We start from the raw sequence: 19,443 nt of genomic DNA on the forward strand, positions 1-19,443 counted from the left end.
GTAAGTAAACTGTCATAAACAATGCCAATTATCCATAAGTTATTAAACAACCAAAAATCACCCACCACACCTTTTCAGAATATGGGTATAGTTTTCTTAAAATGACTCCCTGCTTTCTGGGGGTGAAGACATCTCTAGGGGACCCTGAAAAGACAATTTTGGGGTTAATTGTCAAATCCTGTTTCATTTGTCCAGTCTCTGCATAATGGGAAAGTTCAGGGCTTGTCTCAAGTCCTTGTTCCACTAGTCTGTCAGGCTGGATCATCTCAGCTAGTCATCTCACAATTGTCCAGAGTAGTTTGTAGACCAGAGTCTTCTTTTTGATGTTTTCAAAGTTGTTGTTAGGCGTGGTCATGGTTCCCTTTAGAATTTTTTGTGCCTCCTCTTTGATTTGGAATAATCACAGTCTGATAAATGTCTGTCTCTCTGAACCACGAATGTTCTTCCCTAGCAGAGAAAATCTTCACAGCAATTTCTCCCCACCATTTGTTTTGCCAAACTTTTTCAAATTGATCTTTGCTGATGCTTTCTTGTAACATGCTGGTCCTGGCAATTCTTCTCTGAACCAGCAGCAGTAAGCCTTTTGTCCCAGGTAGCAGCATCACCTCAGTCAACAAAACAATGAGAAGGATCCAGCATCTCTGAGCAGCAGCCATTGCGTCCATGGTTCCACCGCCACCGTTTGGGGCTGGGCCTTGGCTGCTGCTTCTCCTTAGAAAGATCCCAGGCTGGCCTCAAACTCGGGATCCTCCTGCCTCTGCCTCCTTCAGTAAATCCAACCAGTGTGCCTCACCACAACTGGCTGAGGGTAACTCCAGTCTGAGCAGCGGCCTTCAAGGTCACAGGCAAGCAGCTTTTTCAAGACTTCATACCACGAACATTGGGCACCAGATGTAGCACAAATCTTAAGAGTTCTTATTAATAAAATCAAACCTGAGGCCAGTTATTGGGGTGAATGCTGGAAGATCAGAGAAGCAGAACAAGCCACAACTACCTCATCTCCACAGTTCCTCAGCTGATCCTGTTTCCTCAGACTATAAGCTCCTGAGTCCTCATTCAGAATCAATCTCATCTGAACTGCTGCTCAAAAGCCTAAAAGCATAACCAGCCAAATGCTTCTAGTTTCTGGTTCTCACACCTTATATATCTTTCTGTTTTCTGCCATCACTCCCTGAGATTAAAGGCTCACTTTTTGGGATTAAAACCTGTGTCACCAAGCCTGGCTGTTTCCAATATGGCCTTGAACTCACAGAGATCCAGAGGTATTTCTGAAGCTGGAATGCAAGGATTAAAGGTGTGTGCTACCACTCTCTATATTCTTTGTTTAATATTATGGCTGTCCTGTTCTCTGACCTCAGATAAGTTTATTAGGGTGCACAATAATTAGTGGAACACAATACCACACAGGCTGTTAAATAATCTTGGGGCTGTCTGGCAATGACCTGCAGACCTCTTGACTCTTTTCTGTCTTCTTCATTGTCTCTTCAATCTGCAAGCCTCTACCTAGCTACCCAGCTGACTGTCAGTGGGCCACACACACCTTCCTTCCTTCCTTTCCTTCTTTCTTTCTTCTTTTTCCTTTTTTTTTCTGTGTAGTCTTGTCTGTCTGGCCTGGAACTCACAGAGATCTGCCTGTGATCTTGAGTGCTGGGATTAAAGGTGTGTGCAACTTCAAGTCTCTAACCAAGATTTTCAAGCAAAATTTGATAAGGCATCAAAACTGAGATCCAGCTGTATTGCACTGGTCTATCAAGCAGCTTTTATGCACTGTAGAATTAATGCCTACACCCGAGAGGGTGCTACGTTCAGGAGGTTAGCTGAAAACACACAAAGTCCATATTGCTTAACAGTCTCTTTTGTTTGGTCCAGTTAAGGTCACTTTGTAGCAGGAATCTTAAAAGTTCTTATTAATAAAATCAAATCTGAGTCCAGTTATTGGGATGAATGCTGGAAGATCAGAGAAGCAGAACAAGCCAGATTCCTCACCTCGCCAGTTCCTCTGCTGGTCTGTTTCCTCAGACAGCAAGCTTCTGAATCTTCATTCCACTGGCGCTTAGCTGACCTGTGCTGCTCCAAAGCCTGAATACTAAACCAGCCAAATGCTTAACTAACACTGGTGCCTGGTTTTCACACCTTATATATCTTTCTACTTTGTGCGTCACTCCTGAGATTAAAGGGAATGAAGAACTTTGACCATATTGTAGGCTGCCATTTTGCCCTCTGGATGTGTCATTCACCATATAGTAACTTTTCAATTTCTGGAGGCCCCATTGGTAGTGATATTTTGTTTGTGCTTTAACAAATAATGCTTGCCTGAAGATCAGAGGGTGGAGCCATCCACTACACAGCTATATAGGCCAGGCAGTGGTGGCACAGACCTTTTATCCCAGCACTTGGAAGAAGGAAGCAGGAAGATCAGGAGTTCAAGGCCATCCTTGGCTATGAGACATTGATCTGGTCTAGAAGAGAAACAGTCAGGTGTTGGGTGATCTCGCCTTTAATCCCCTCACTAGGGAGGTGGATATAAGAATTGATATGCCTGGTTGGGGAGAGGAAGTGGTGAGGGGGAGTGGAGACAGTGGCTTTGTCAATTTCAGTGTGAGGATTCCTAGAGGAAAGAAGTTTATCTATATAGTGGGTAGTTGCTCTGCTTCTCTGATCTTACAGCTTTCATCCTGATATCTGACACCAAGCTTTTTTTTTTAATCATTTAAAGGCTTTTTAAACTAATCAGACTGGTCTACCAGGTTGCCATATTTGTTCCAAATAACTCACAAGTTTATTTCTTCCTTCTCTTTTCTCTTGTTTCTCCATTTTGCTCTTTGTCTTTCTCTTTCTTTCTTTATTCTTTTCTTACTTTCTTTCTTTTCCTCTGTGTAGCCTTGCCTTTCCTGAAACTAGCTCTGTAGACCAGGCTGGCCTGGAACTAAGAAAGCTGTCTGAATCGTCAGAGTGGGATTAAGCTGTGTGCTATCCACCAAACATATTTAACCAAGATTTTCAAGCAAGATCTGATAAAGGAATGACACTTGAGATTTAGATATCTTGCACTGGTCAATCAAGCAGGTTCTTTGAGCTGTAGAATCCTGAAGCCCACACCAGACACAGTGCTACTTTCAGGAGGTTGGCTGAAATCATAGAGAGAGCATATTGCTTCAGTCTCTTTTGTATGGTCCAGTCACAGTCACTTGATCAACAAGGTTATCTGATCTCTAAGGAGCTTGTTCATTTCGAATGTCTACACTGACAAAAATGACCTTTAACCTATATTCTGCTTCTTTAGTATATATGAGGAAAAAGGGAATAAGCATTCGAGCAACTTTAAGATGCACATGAATGTAGTATTTATACCCTCAAAAAACTCTAATTACTGACAAAAATTTATGGAGCCTATAGACTTCTGCTGTCTAACTCCTATGCAGGTGATTGAATCACCAATCTAGTCCCATCATGCTGATACAGTCACACTGGATCTCATCTCCTTTGGATGCAAAGGAACCAGATTCTGATTTTTCCATTTCTAACCTGAGTAGACATTTCTAAGAATATATCCAAAGTGACTTGAGTTCATACCACAAGAAAAGACCCACAAAGAATGTGAAGTTCCAGAATTTTATTGGTCTAAATAATTGCTGCTCAACCACTTGGAATAAAAAAAAATCCCCACAGTTTGTTCTACATAGTGAACCAAAGGAAAGAGTTTTACAGGAAACAGCTAGAGAAGGTGGTTTGGCCCACACCTTGCTGGCTGAATACAAATCCTGCATCAAAACACTGTGGATGGTGAGTTAGCCTCTGTCCTGCTCAGAGTCCCTGAGTTCCAGTACAGGACTCTGCAGACCAGCCCTAGGAAACCAGAAGCTTTGTGTGGTTTAACTCATCCTAGGACCCTGGGAAGTTTCTTCCACATCTAAACAGTCATCCTTAGGGACTCGGCAAGGCTAGACAAGGACACAGGAGAAGGGAGAGACAGTCTGCCTTCCTGGGAACAGGTCTGACTCCTGCACCCAGGGCTTCTTCCACAGAACATGGGCCGGTGATTGCAGTGAGTCCTACTACACAGGGAGAGGCCTCCATCCTTGCTTCTTCTTCTCCTTCTTCTTGCCTCTTGATGTTCCTCCCTGACTGCAGAGCTGTCCAGTGTTCATGGCTCCCTGAGCAGGCAGGAATCTGGTAGAATAGTGAGGTGGGTAATTCTCCTTGTCGGGATCTGTTTTGCACCCATGCCCTGTGTATCTGGGCTGGTGAATCACAACTGCATTGGCTGGCAGAGTGGGTTCCAGTCTTCTGAGGTTCAGCACTGCTTGTGGCCGGTTCTGTTCCTGAAGCACTTTCCACTGCTGCAAGGAGATTTCTTGCACTGCTGTCTTCTCCATGTGTGCTGGTGGTTCTGCAGCTCCCACCTGGGACCCTCTGTTGAGCTTTCTGTTCTCAAAGTCAACCTGAGCCTTGATGTCTGTGCCTACTGGTCAGTCTCCCGGACATAGAAGAGCACATATGCAGGCTCACTCAGGACTGAAGTTACGTCGCAGACATCGACCTGAGAATCATCCATCCTATACCACTTGCCATTGCCAGCTCCGACATAAGAGAAGTAATGTCCACAGTGACAAGTCACACCAGCATGGACCAGCACAGCATAGAGGGCATACCACAACGGTCCTCCCTCAGGCTGAGACATGTATGGCCTCAGGTCAAGGTACTCTGGGTAACTTACATTCCTGTCATCTTTGCCACCTGTGAAGGTGCAGAAGCGATTCAATACCAGCAGAAGGACCTGTGAGGCTGTCTCAATCGTCAGGGTCTTTGAAGCTGGCACCTTCTCCTGGCAATGGTCACAGTGGTAGGCATTTTCCCCACTCAGCTCTTCGGGCTTCACTAATGCCTCCAAAGATTGGTTCACAGTCTGAGCTGCGTGGATATCAAGGGGGATGTCCAGAAAGTGGTTCATAGAATGTGAGGTGCCCCAGCAGCTGAGACACTTGATTTGAGATCTGCATGAGCCTCCAAACAGCTCATGGATCATGCTGCTGGCTTGAGATGGGGCTTCTGAGTGCTTGCTCCCTCGAAGGCAGGATTCGTGCATGGTGTTCAAGGTAAACATCAGAAATTCGTGGGCATCTTCCTGCTTGCCCTTGTGGAAGGTGGCAGTCAGCTTCTTCGAGGGCTGCATGACATCCCCAGAGTGGTGGAGACTCTGGGTCACATGAGTTTCCATGGCACACATTGTGCAGTCTCCCTGGTGACAACTGCTCCCAGAGTGCTCCCAGGAGAGCATGTAGTTGGCAAGAGGTGGTGTGTGTGTCAGACACTGCACCGCTGCGTTGAGGTAGCAGGTGTTTCCCGTGTTCAGGAGACCTGCACCCATACCTTCAGGCTTCTCCAAACTCACACTGTGCTTCTTCCTGGCAGCATTCTCAGCTGCAACCTGAGTTCTATCCTGATACTGGTCTGGGGAAGCAGGAGTTGAATCATTTGAACCTGCTGAATGATAAAAACAAGAAAGAGACTTCAGGGTCTACAGTGTCCAATGAGGACCTGCTTGCTGTAAAGATCTGACAGTGAGCTTCACCTTCTGTGAGCCACTGAGCTGCCTCCGTGTCTCCAGAAGTCAACTCTGAACACCTTGCGGGAGTCTTCTCAGCAACTAGAAGGATGCTGTTCCCTTCTAAGAAGCACTACAAGTGAGGGCTGTGTCCAAAAGCTGATCCTTTTATATACCAGCCTCGTGGCCACTCCCACTAATCCCTGCCAGGACAGCCAATCCCCTACAAGCCTCCAATTGCCTAGTGCAATTTAAGGTGTGGCTTATGCAAAGCAGCACTGAAATCTCTTCTCTTTGTTTCCACTTCCCTGGAGTCAGATCCTTTGCCCTAGGGGTCTACAGCTTGGGGTTTCCTTGTAGAAAAAAGATTAAAAAAAAAAAAAAACATCACATCAAGAAAGGATGATTAGACTTGCCATACAAGAGTCTCCTTCATGTTGTTGATCCCACCAAAGACAAGTAAAACCCACCAACCTGAATTGTTCTGGGTTGAAGGAAGCAGCCTTTACTTCTGTGTACACCAAAACATGGCCAGGGAGGCTTCTAACTTGCTAACCCAACCGCCCATGTCTGTCTCGAGAGATCATCAGCAACTTATCTCTAAGCTCCTTTTACAGGGCAAAGTCTGGGGTCTCCAGAGAGAAATTTGTCAACATAAGAACTTTGTAAATCAAATATAAAAGGAGATGATGGTTTGAGACTCTTTGGCAAAAAGTTTTGGTGGTGTGGGGATGGTGTGTAGTTCAAGGCACAGTCAGGTGGGGACCAAGTTGAACTGCAGGAAGGTTGAAGTTATGATCAGGTCAATTTCCAGGAAATAGAAAATTAACTTTTACAGCAAACCAAAAAGAACTCCTTTTCACCTTGTAAGACAGCTCCTGATCTTAAGATGGAATCAGGCTGGTCCACCAATGTCCAAGGATGGACTCAGGGTGGGGGGTGTGACACTTGGAGGAGTGGAGGGAGGGGAAATTGCTGTTGGGGTGTATTGAAGGAGAGAAGAATAAATAAAAGAAAGAAAGCAAAGATGATTTAAGAGAAAATTCATCTTTCTCACACCACAATCTCATTAGTGAATGTTTGACCCTGTAGTTCAAGAACAAAAAGTACCAACCTAATTAAAGCCAATTAAGCAAGCTTCATTTAGGGAGCATATATATTTACTATGCTGCAAAGCAGGATTTCAGAGTACGATGTGGCTTAACTTTTCAGGCCCATTTTATAGGGAAAAACATAAAATGGGGATTTTGTAACAAGGATTTTTCTGGAAAAGTTTACAGAAACAGATAGCAGATTAGATTATTTGACAGATCATCTTGGCAAAACTTCTCAAGGTTCCTTGACATAACGAACATCATATCTATTCAGAGTAGAGTACGTTAGAGTCAAACTTGAAATATGTAGCCAATAGAAATAACTTGTTCGGAAATTATAACAATGTAGCTTTTTACCCTAATATGGATTCAGGCTAATCCATCAAAACCCGTTGCATCCTAAAGCATTCTCTCTCTCTCTCTCTCTCTCTCTCTCTCTCTCTCTCTCTCTCTCTCCCTTTCTTCTTTTTCTTCTTCTTCTTTTTCTTCTCCTTCTTTTTCTTCTTCTTTTTCTTCTTCTTCTTCTTCTTCTTCTTCTTCTTCTTCTTCTTCTTCTTCTTCTTCTTCTTCTTCATCCTCTCGTCCCCCCTCTCTCTTACTCTCTCTTTTGTTTTTGGTTTTTTACAGTGCCTTCAGCCCTCTGTTGTGTAACTACTCTGCAAGTGATTAAATCACCCATCTAACCCCAGCATATTGCCACAATCACACTAGATCAATTTCATCCCCTTTAAAGCAATGACCTTTCTCAAGTCCTGCCTGGCCCAGGGTGAGGACAAATCTCTCTCACCCACCAGTCTGTCAGTTACTCAAACCCAACTGAGTAAACACACAGAGACTTGTATTATTTATAAAATGTATGCCTCTGGCAGGCTTCTTGTTAACTGTTCTCATATCTTAAATCAATCCATTTTTATTAATCTGTAAAATTATATACTCATGGCTTACCGGTATCTTAACATCTTTTCATGACAGTGGTTGGCAGCATCTTTCTGAATCAGCCTTCCACATCCCAGAATTTTTGCTCTCCTTGTCCCGCCTACATTTTTTGCCTGGAAACTGGCCACTCAGTGTTTTATTTATTAACCAATCAGAGCAAAACATTTAACTTACAGAACACCCTGTAACATTCCCCTTTTCATTTTTTTAAAAAAGATTTTAACTTTTACGTAGTAAAATTATATATAACAAATCAATTTTCAAACAAAACTTACAGTTACATAGTAGAGAATCCTGTCTGTCTTCATAAGTTAGAAGTGACTACAAGTCTACAAAAAGGTTCATACTCAATTGTTTCTTGAAGCAGAAGTTTTTCTGAGTAGAAAACACCTTTGGGGTAGGCTTCAGGTCTCTCAGAAAAAACAACTGATGTTATTTGGTCACAGTCAATTCAGCAATCATTGACAGGCATTGTCATGAATTCCTGAACAGAACCATGAATGTCATCCATGTGAACAAAGCACTATGCGAAACTGCTACAGTCCCATCTGTCCATAGATGCCTGAGTCCCCCACATCCTTCAGACTATGTGAGCTCCAGTAATGTTCCAACACCCCCTCCTTCTCCCTGACCATGTGCCTTGGGCCACATTCACACCTAAGTCAGTCCAGTTCACCCCCTACTCTGCAGTGCTCAGTGGAGCCTAACCAGTCGGAAGGAGTCAATTCTCACCCATAGCACGTCAGCCTCTCTTAAACTCCTTAACAACAAACAGGTAACTCCCATGTCCCTCCAGGAACTGTAGCTTTGTTAGGCTCATGCCTGGGCCACAGCAACTGTTTTCCTTAGGCTGGTTTCTGAGATACTGTGACTGATTCCGCCCACCATTTCCCTGCCTTGTTCCAGCTAGGCTGCTCCAATAGCCACCCCTTCCATCCTCAATGCCTTAGCTCCCAGAAGCCTCCTCCTTTCAGCCCAATGCTGCTATCCCTCCCTTCCTAAAGCCAAATTCTCCACTGTTGATAACCACTTTCCCACCTTAAACTTCCCAGTCCTGATACTGCCTTCAGCTTATACCTACTCATACAAGAACTGTAATATTCTGTAATGAAAAAGTTGACTATATTTATGGTCTGTGGTCTATTTTCATGCTGAAACATCTGCAATTAAATCTTCAACTCTAACTTTAAGGCTCAGACATAACAGGGATAAAGCTGCAATCTAATCTTACAAAAGGTATATTAACTGATTATGAACTGTTAAAGATAAAGCATACAACTTAATTATCAGTTACCTCGTGAATAATCATATGGTTTAATGTGCTCAGAACTATACTTGTAGTCATGATTAATTAAAAAATAACCTGTATTTAGTCTCCTCTGTCTGTGTTTTCAAAATTAAGCCTTTGAAAAAAAGTAACTGCTAACAAAGTTTGTCTATTTTAGCTACTCTTAAACTCCTTACTGAACTGCTGATATGGCATTCAAAATGTTGAAACAATAAAAACTTCCCAAATAGTGACCCTATCCTAAGAATAAAGTTTAAGTTCCCAAAGAGGATAAATGGAATACAACACCATTGACTCCACCTGGACTGTGATAATGCTAACTCCTGGACAAAACTTCCCTTGCCTTACCTGCCACCAAGAACTTGCTTAAACTATAGGACACTTTTGGATTGATGGATGTACTATGCCTCATCAAATTAAGGATCCTTTTTCCAAGTTCTTGCTCTACAGGAATAATTCAGACATAAGTCTGACATCTCAGGATCTCTATTCTGTGGGACAACTGAAGCTTAAATGCTACTCTTGTCTGACATCTGAAGACCAATTGCTCCTGTAATGAACCACATAAGCCTCACACAAATGTCTAAGAAAGTCAGTCATTTTAATCAATACAAAAATCATTTAAATTGTACTTCCTATTCAAATTTAAACTTCACAGATCTCTAATGCAATTGATGACAAATTGTAGCTTTAACAACAGCAAACACCCAGCTGCCAGGTCAGTCCATTTCATGAGTAGAGTTTACTTGATGACAGGCTGCACACTAGAAAAGATTTTAGTCTCCAAAGTGTATAAAAAACAGACAAGTAAGTTATGTAGGTCAAGAAAAAATAATGATATAGGGTAAACAAACCTAAGAAACTAATTCAATATGTATACAAGTATGTTTATAGTTATGGCAGTCTAAGAAAATGGAAGTCACTTACAACTCTGAGATAGTGATTTAAGGCATATGAAAAGTTATTTCAGATTCTTTTCTTCTCTCTGTGCTATTTATCCCCTCTCCCTCACCCAGAGTCAAAATATACAACCAGTCCTCCAGACCCCTCCAGACCCCTCCCTTAACTTCGTTCTTGTAAAGTGCTTCTGCTCATTCCCTCATGTCCTACTCCTTTACTAAGACAGGATGTCCTCTCAAAATTGACATGAACTTTGCTTTTTTTCTCTGACAATAGCTCCCAGGACACTCCTGTGTCCCTCCTCTTCCTTTCCTCAGAAATCCACAAACCTCTCTTGCCCTCTGCCTCCTCTCTAGTCCATCCCATTGTATGGGATACCACCTGTCCTCCCCTTGATGCACACCATAAATCCCTTTCTATCTTACTCAAGGATCCTTCTGTATATTTTCACAGACCCCAATACTCCCTATCCCAACCAGCCTCTGCCTAGGCCTCAAAGATGTTATTTGTATGCCCCACCTCTTCCTTGCCCAACCACACTACAATTTTAACAAGTCAAAAATGCCTAACAGAAACTTCCACCTACCTATCCCAGGACCTTTGCTCCATTAGCTGTTGTTCATTCACACCCTTAAGTTTCTTACCCTTAGGCTTTCCTATCCATTATCCCTAAAATCATCACTCACTTTTCAGTCCTGAATCTTAAAGATGTTTTCATCTCAGTACTCCTGAATGTTCATTTTCAAGACCTTTTTGCTTTCACATAGAAAGGATCCTATTACTCAACAATCCCAACAACTAAACTCATCTGTCGTCCTCCAGGGATTCAGAGTCCCATCAGAAACATCTGTTTGTCCTGTTAGCACCTCAAGCCATTTGATACACATCTAACCTTTGGTCTGAAGTCTTATTACTGTTGCTCTGTTTTGATAAGCACTTCTAGAAAAATTGTATTTGATAATCTGGAGGTACTTTGGGGATTGGATATGCACCCCTACAGGCTTATATAGCAGTATACTCAGCTGATATTGTCTATAAATAAAGAGCTTCATTAAATAAGTGGCTGCTGAAATACAAAGAATCAGTTGTATCTTAGCCACAAGCTCCCTGATAAGTTATCCAGTCTCAAGATGGTCATTCCTAAACACATATACATATGAGCAAAACCAAATGAATTTAGTATGTTGTGCATGTGTGAGTGTTTATGTGTGTGTACATGTGTATAACAATGATAATTAAAGAAGAGGTAATGAGTTTGAATTTGTGAAGAACTGGGGGCAATTTGGACAGATTTAGAGTGTGTGAGGTATAGCCTAGAGTTTATGGCAAGAGTTCATATAGCAAAGTCATATGCTACTTTTAGCTTTTTGAGAATTCTCCACACTGGCTTCTGTAGTTCTTGGGCCAGTTTACAAGGGTTAACAAAGAATAACAGACCATGCTAAATTATGACCACATGAGAACAGGAATAGGCAGAGAGCTGGAGAGGTCCCCTGAAATCCACAAAGATGCATCCTCTGTAGACTGGTGGCAATGGTCAAGGGAAAGCCTGAGCTGACCTAGTCTGGTAATCAGATGGCCAAACACTCTAACAGTCATGCTGGAACTCTCATCCAATAACTGATGGAAGTGGATGCAGAGATCCTTGGCCAGGCCCCAGGTGGAGCTCCAGGAGTCCAATTGTCGAGGATGGACTATAAAAGCATGAACTGTTGAGACCTAGATTGAAAAAGCATAGGGACAAATAGCTGAACTAATGGTAGCACATGAATTATGAACCAAAGGCTGTGGAGCCCCCAGCTGGATCAGGCCCTCTGGATAAGTGAGACCAGGACCTGTCCTTAGTGCATGTGCTGGCTGTTTGGAACCTTGGGTTTACACAGGGACACTTTGCTCAGCCTGGAAGGAGGGGACTCGATCTCCCTGTACTGAATCCACCAGTTTCAAATGAATTCCCAGGGGAGTCTTCGCCCTGGAGGAGATGGGAATGGATGTGAGGGATGGGGGTAAGTTGGGGGCAGGGACAGAATGGGTGAGGTCAGGGGAAAAATGGCAGATATGTAAAATTTAAACACAAATATAATAAATAACAAATAAAGAAATTCAAAAAAATATTTGAAATTATAAAACATATTTATATTAGCAAATATATTTCCATAATAGCAAAATTAAATTACATGTTCAGATGTTTACATAAAAAAATAGAAATAAACAAAGAAAGAAAGTAAATGGTTGGATTTCAATGTAAATGTGTGACATACCAAACATTGAGTTTTCTTCTAGAAATTATGCACAAGTTCTGTAGAAATTGTAACCTGTGGAAGACATGATTATAGAAAGAAAGGGAGGTCTAGAAAATTATGAGCTCACAAATTGTACAAATATGAATTGACTGGAATTCACTTTGTAGTGTAGACTGAAATGATTCCTTCACCAATCCTCCTACCTCAGACTCCAAAGAGATAAGATTAATAATTAGATGGACCACATCATGGAAATCCTACTTTGTGTTTTTGTGAGACAAGCTCTCTGATACTGACATTGAGCTTATTCTCTACACAGGCTGGCTTCAATTCCTAACCATCCTGTTGTCCTTGATCTCCTGAATCAAATAAAAACAAAATAACCAAAGAAATTTAATTGAGTGACATGCCAAGATTATGTGGCCAGTGATGCCAATTTCACAATGTTGTTGTTTCCATTTTCTACCTCCCCAACATTTTCAAACCTGATGCTTAGGTTAGGTCCATGAAAATGGAGCATTATGTGACATTTCACTTTAAGAATGATTAATGCTGTCAAACTCTGTTCAAGAAAATATACAGGGTTGGGTATTAATCTCAGTGGTAGAGTGTTTGCCCTGGGTTTGCTCCTCAGCTCTGGCAATATATAAATATAAATATAAATATAAATATAAATATAAATATAAATGTAAATGTAAATGTAAATGTAAATGTAAATGTAAATGTAAATATAAATATAAATATAAATATAAATATATATACCTTGAGCCAGGCGGTTGGGGCAGAACCAGGCAGATGACTGTGAGTTCGAGGCCAGCCTGGGCTACCAAGTGAGTTCCATGAAATGCACAAAGTTATACAGAGAAACCCTGTCTTGATATATCAAAAAAAAAAAAAAGAAAGAAAGAAAGAAAAAAAGAAAGAAGGAAGGAAAGAAAGAAAGGAACAAAAAGAAAAAATACATTGTAAGTGAGTACATACACTGTTTGTCTCTCTGTGTCTGGGATACTTCACTCAGGATGATTTTTCAGTGTTGTTCTATTTGCCTGATTATTTCATGATGCCATTCTTTTTAACAGACTAATACCCCAGTGTCTAAATGTACCACATACTCTTTTTTCATTCTTCAGTTGAGGGACATCAAAGTTATTTCCAGTTTATGGCTATTATAAATGAAGCCACTGTGAACATAGTAGGGAAATTAATTCAGAAATAAATGATGATGATGATGCAATCAGAGACCCACAGAGGCTAAGTAACAAGGAGAGCTCTGTGGGGACACATTGATATCTCTAAGAAGGTGAAATAGAATAGATTTTGTTTTGGACTGGGGTGTAGTGGAAATGAGAACAGGAGCGATCACACAGGGACTGGGATGGAAGAGATGAGCTCTCTTTCAGATGTGGGTTTAGGAAGACCTTTGACCATTTTGTAGGCTGCCATTTTGCCCTCTTGATGGTGACATTCACCTTACAGTAACTTTTCAATTTCCTGAGGTCCCATTTGTGGTGATATTTTGTTTGTGCTTTAATAAATAAAGCTTTTCTGAAGATCAGAGGGTGGACCTATCCACTAGTCAACCATAGAGGCCATGCAGTGGTGGCACAGACGTTTCATCCCAGCATTTGGGAGAAGAAAGCAGGAAGAGTAGGAGTTCAAGGCCACACTGGGCTACTCTAGAGTGATCCAGTCTAAAAGAGAAACATAGCCAGGAGGGGGAAGCTCATGCCTTTAATCCCAGCACTAGGGAGGTGGATACAGGAAGTGATACATGCCTGGGTGGGGAGAGGAATTGAAAAGGGGCAGTGGAGACAGAAGCTTGGCCCCTTTCAGTCTGAGGATTCTAGTCTGAAGTTTTTCTAGTGGCTGATTGCTCTGCTTCTCTGATCTTTCAGTTTTCACCCTTATATCTGACTCTAGTATTTTATTATTAAGTCCAATTAGAATTCATGCTACCCCCATTTACTAACTGTTGATCTTAGTGCTGGGGGTATTGGTGTTCTGTTCTGGAAGTTGTCTCCTGTGCCAATGCATTCCAGATTATTTCCCACTTTCTCTTCTTCAGTTTCAGCTGGATTTATGTTGGGGTCTTTGATCCCTGTGGACTTGAGTTTTGTGCAGAGTGATAAATGTGGATCTATTTGCATTTTACTACCTGCTGACATCTAGTTAGAACAGCAGCATTTGTTGAAGAATCTTTCTTTTTCCATTGCATATTTTTAACTACCTGTCAAAAATCAGGTGTCCATAGGTGTGTGGATTTATATCTGGGTTTTGATTTGATTCTATAGATCCACCTGTCTGTTTTTCTGCCAATACCATGTGATTTTTATTACTGTAGTTCTATAGTAGAGCTTGAAATCATGGATGGTTGTATCTCTGGGAGTTCTTTTATTGTACAGGATTGTTTTAGCTATCCTAGATTTTTTGCTTTTCCATATAAAGTTAAGTATTATTCTTCCAAGATCTGTAAGGAATTGTTTTGATAGTATAATGGGGATTGCATTGAATCTGTAGATTGCTTTTGGTAAGATTGCCAGGTTTACTATGTTAATCCTACCAATCCATGAGCATGGAAGATCCTTCATCTTCTGATATCTTCCTTTTCTTTCTTCAAACACTTGAAGTTCTTGTCATATAGGTAATTCACTTGCATGGTAAGAGTTATATAGCAGTTAGAGTTACATAGCAATTAGATCGGAGAGAACCCTGAGCCCAGTTATGGCATGGTTTTAAGGAATAAAGGATGAGGGTGTAGCAGAATTCTGGATTGAAATGTGGGTTAAAATCCTGATTGGAAAGGAGTGGGGCAACAGAAGTCTTCTCAAACTGGTATTTGTACTGGCATTGCTACAAGGAAATTGTCAAATTATACACATGTAATGTAAGCTATCCTTTATATCTTGGAGCATTTAGTACTTTCTCATCTCAACTCTGAATTGTCCCCTGGAGGATACAGTTGGTGATTTCTCCTGGTTGTTGTAAGGGCGAGCCCTAGTCCCAGTATTTTATTCTGTTACCTGTCATGGCTGCCTAATGTTAAATTATGCCTATTCACCATCTTCTTTATCTTTTAATTAATTTTGATTGGAAGTCTATTTTGTTAGAACTTAGGATAGCTACACTACCTTGCTTCTTATGTCCACTTGATTAGAAAATCTATTTCGAACCCATTACACTGAGGTAATGTCTAACTTTCATGTAGACGTATGTTATTGTGTACAGCAAAATGTTGGATCCTATTTTTGTCCCTGTGTCTTTTTTTTTTTTTGGCAAATTGAGTCTGCTGGAAGTCTCATTCCAAACAGGTCCAATGACCTGGGATGGATGTGTGAAGTCAGTACAGCAAAGAAACTTTGGGCAGTCCCCCAGTTGCTGGCCAGCAGGGAAAACTCTCCATTGCCAGGATCTCACACCAAACCCCCATTGAACCCTGCAATATACAATATCCAAGCCCTACCACAATACCCATCTTCCTGCGACCCCAGTAACTTCCTGAGACAAGGAATATGCCAAATCCCATTGGACAAAGAGGGTAGTGACTCCTCTCACTCCCAGAGTGTCCTTACGTTGGAAACCATGCCCTGGGACATAGCCAATCCCTGAGAACCCCCACATAAATCTGCCCCAGTTGCTGGTCAGCAGGGAATACTCCCTGAGGTCAGGCTCTCCCACTATAACCCCCATCTGACCTTGCAATACACAATACCCATGCCCTACCCCAATTAGCAATCTGCCTTGGACCCAAGTAACTTCCTGAGACAAAAAAATCCACCAGCTCTCATTGGACCAAGAGTGGATTCCTGAGACACAGAATTTACCAGCTCTCATTGGAACAAGAGGCTTACTGAGACACAGAATCCACCAGGTCTGACAGGACCAAGATCCTCTGATAAGACCAAGAGTGACTCCCTGAGTCACAGAATCAGCTAGCTTGTATTGGGCCAAGTGCAGCTCCCTGAGATTCAGAATCTGCCAACTCCAATTAGACGAAGAGCTAAGATTGGACCCAAAGGAGCTCCATGAGAGAGATACAACAAGCACAGAGTGGACCAATAGCAGCTCACTCAGACACAGGCACCTCTTGCACCTATTAGAGGAAGAGATTGGGAGATGTCAATGCAAAAATACATACAACACCATAGAGAGCAATATGGCATCACCAGAACCTAGCCCGCCTCCAACATTAAGACATGAACATCTCAATATAGAAGGAGCAGAAGAAAGTGACCTCAACAATAGCTTCATGAAGATGCTAGAGGCCTTTAAAGAAAAAAATGAAAAATTCCTTTAAAGAAATTGAGGAAAAGACAAACAAAAATTGGAATAAATCAATAAATCTCTTAATGAAAGCCAAGAAAACCATTACAAAGCAATTAAACATGTGAAGGAAACAGTTTAAGATCTGAAAATTGAAATAGAAACAATGAAGAAGACACAAGCAGAGGGAATGCTGGAAATAGAAAATCTGAGTAAATGAACAGGAAACACAGATGCAAGCATAACCACCAGAAAACAAGAGCTGGAAGACAGAATCTCTAGTGTAAAAGGTACAATAGAGGAAATAGATTCATCAGTCAAAGAAAACACCAAAGCCAAAAAAGTAATAACACAAAATGTCCAGGAAATCTGGGACACCATGAAAAGGCCAAACCTAAGAATAACAGGGATAGAAGAAGGAGAAGAACACCAACTCCAAGGCCAGAAAATACATTAAACAAAATCATGGATGAAAACTTTCCCAACTTAAAGAAGGAAATACCTATGAAGATTCAGGAAACTTATAGAATACCAAATAGACTAGCACCCCCCCCCAAAAAAAGTCCCCTCACCATATAATAATTAAACCACTAACCATATGGAATAAGGAACAAATATTAAGAGCATTTAAGGAAAAGGGCCAAGTGAAAACTAAATGCAGACCCATCAGAATAACACCCGACTTTTCAATGGAGACTCTGAAAGCTAGAAGGTCTGGACAGATGTAATGCAGACACTGAAAGACCATGGATGCCAGCCTAGACTAATATACCCAGCCAAACTTTCAATCACCATAGATGGAGTGAACAAGACATTCCAAGACAAAAAAGGATTTAAACAATACCTATCTACAAATCCAGCCCTGCAGGCAGCACTAGAAGGAAAACTCCTACCCAAGGAAGTCAGAGACACCCATGAAAACCATAGGCAATAGATAACCCCACAGCAGTAAACCCCAAAGAAGAGACACACACACTGCACCAAAAGATAACAGGAATTGACAATAACTGGTCATTAACATCCCTTAATATCAATGGACTTAATTCACCTATAAAAAGACACAGGCTAACAGAATGGGTACAAAAGCAGGACCCATTTTTCTCCTGCATACAAGAAACATACCTCAACTTCAAAGACAGATACTACCTCAGAGTAAAAGACTAGGAAATGTCTTTGTAATCAAATGGACATAAGAAGCAAGCTGGTGCCGGGTGGTAGTGGCCCACACCTGTAATCCCAACACTCGGAAGGCAGAGGCAGATGGATCTCTGTGAGTTTCAGGCCAGCCTAGTCCAGGACAGACTCCAAAGCTACAGAGTAACCCTGTCTCAAAAAACAAAAAAACAAAAACAAAACAAAAACAAAAAACAAAAAAAAGATAAGCAAATGGATTTAGTTATCCTAATATCTAACAAACAGACTTCAAACAAAAACAAATCAAGAGAGATTGAGAAGGACATTACATACTCATCACAGGAAAGATCTACCAAGAGGAAGTTTCAATTCTGAACATTTATGCCCCAAATAAAAGGGCACCCACATATGTAAAAGAAACATTACTAAAGCTTAAATCACACATCAAACCCCACACACTAATAGTGGGAGATTTCAACACCCACTCTCAGCACTGGACAGTTCTGCTAGATTAAACTTAACAGAGAAATAAGTGAACTAACTGACATTCTTCTAACTGTCCTTCTTTAAGTTGGGAAAGTTTTCATCCATGATTTTGTTGACTCAAATGGACTTAATTGATATTTACAAAACATTCCAACCTAACAAAAAAAATTAAAACTTTTTCTCAGCACCCCATGGAACTTTCTCTAAAATCAACCACATACTTGGTCACAAAGCAAATCTCAACAGATATAAAACAATTGAAATAACCTCCTGTATTCTATCAGACCACCATGGCTTAAAGTTAGGTTTCAACAACAACAAAAGTTACAGAAAGCTTACAGTCTCATGGAAACTGAATAATGCTCAACTGTATCACCAATGGGTCAAGGTAGAAATACAGAAAGAAATTAAAGACTTCCTAGAGTTCAATGAAAATGAATGTACTACATATCCAAACTTACGTGATGCTATGAAAACGATGCTAAGAGGAAAATTCACAGCACTAAATATACACATAAAGAAGACGGAGAAATCTCACACTAGTGACTTAACAGCACACCTGAACACTCTAGAACAAGATGAAGCAAACTCACCCAGGAGCAATAGACAAAAAGAAATAATAAAATGGAAAGCTGAAATCAATAAAAGAGAAACAAAGAGAACAATACAAAGAATCAATGAAACAAAGAGCTGGTTCTTTGAGAAAATCAACAAGATAGAGAAGCCCTTATTCAGACTAATCAAAAGGAATATATAGAGAGAGCATCCAAATTAACAAAATCAGAAATGAAACAGGAGATAGAACAACTGATAATGAGAAAATGCAGAGAATCATCAGGTCATACTTAAAAAATTTGAACTCCATGAAATTGGAAAATCTAAAAGAAATGGACAATTTTCTGTATAGGTACCACATATCAAAGTTAAATCAAGACCAGATAAACAATTTAAATATACCAATAAACCCAAAGAAAATAGAAACAATCATTAAATGTCTCCCAACCAAAAAAAGCCCAGGACCTGATGGTTTCAACTCCGAATTCTACCAGAATTTCAAAGAAGAGTTAATACCAATATTCTTCAAATTGTTTCACACAACAGAAACAGGAGGAATGTTACCAAACTCCTTTTATGAGGCTACAGTTACTCTGATTCTCAAGCCACACAGAAATGCCACAAAGAAAGGGAATTACATACATATCTTCCTCATGAACATCGATGCAAAAATAATCAAAAAATATTGGCAAATCAACTCCAAGAACATATCAAAAATATTATCTACCATGATCAAGTAGGCTTTATCCCAGAGATGCAAGGGTGGTTCAACATATGAAAGTCTGTCAAAAGATAATGTAAACAAACTGAAAGGGAAAACCACATGGTTGTTTCATTAGATGGTTAAAAGGCCTTTGACAAAATCGAATACGCCATCATGATAAAGGTCTTAGGGAGACCATGAATACAGCGAATATACCTAAACATAATTAAAGAAATTTACAGCAAGCTGACATTCAACATCAAATTAAATGGAGAGAAACTCAAAGTGATTCCACTAAA

The 19,443-nt window shown here is 40.8% G+C and overlaps 1 protein-coding gene across 1 annotated transcript; it reads right to left on the reverse strand.

The window, feature by feature from the left end:
* Positions 1 to 4,055: 4,055 nt before the first annotated feature.
* Positions 4,056 to 8,311, reverse strand: LOC118576960 (ubiquitin carboxyl-terminal hydrolase 17-like protein A). The gene is given in 3 exon segments (XM_036177010.1): positions 4,056 to 4,468; positions 4,471 to 5,484; positions 8,308 to 8,311. Coding segments are annotated over 3 exon segments (1,431 nt in total).
* Positions 8,312 to 19,443: the final 11,132 nt, after the last annotated feature.

This window comes from Onychomys torridus, chromosome 1 (assembly GCF_903995425.1).
Source record: "Onychomys torridus chromosome 1, mOncTor1.1, whole genome shotgun sequence".
Lineage (NCBI taxonomy): Eukaryota > Metazoa > Chordata > Mammalia > Rodentia > Cricetidae > Onychomys > Onychomys torridus.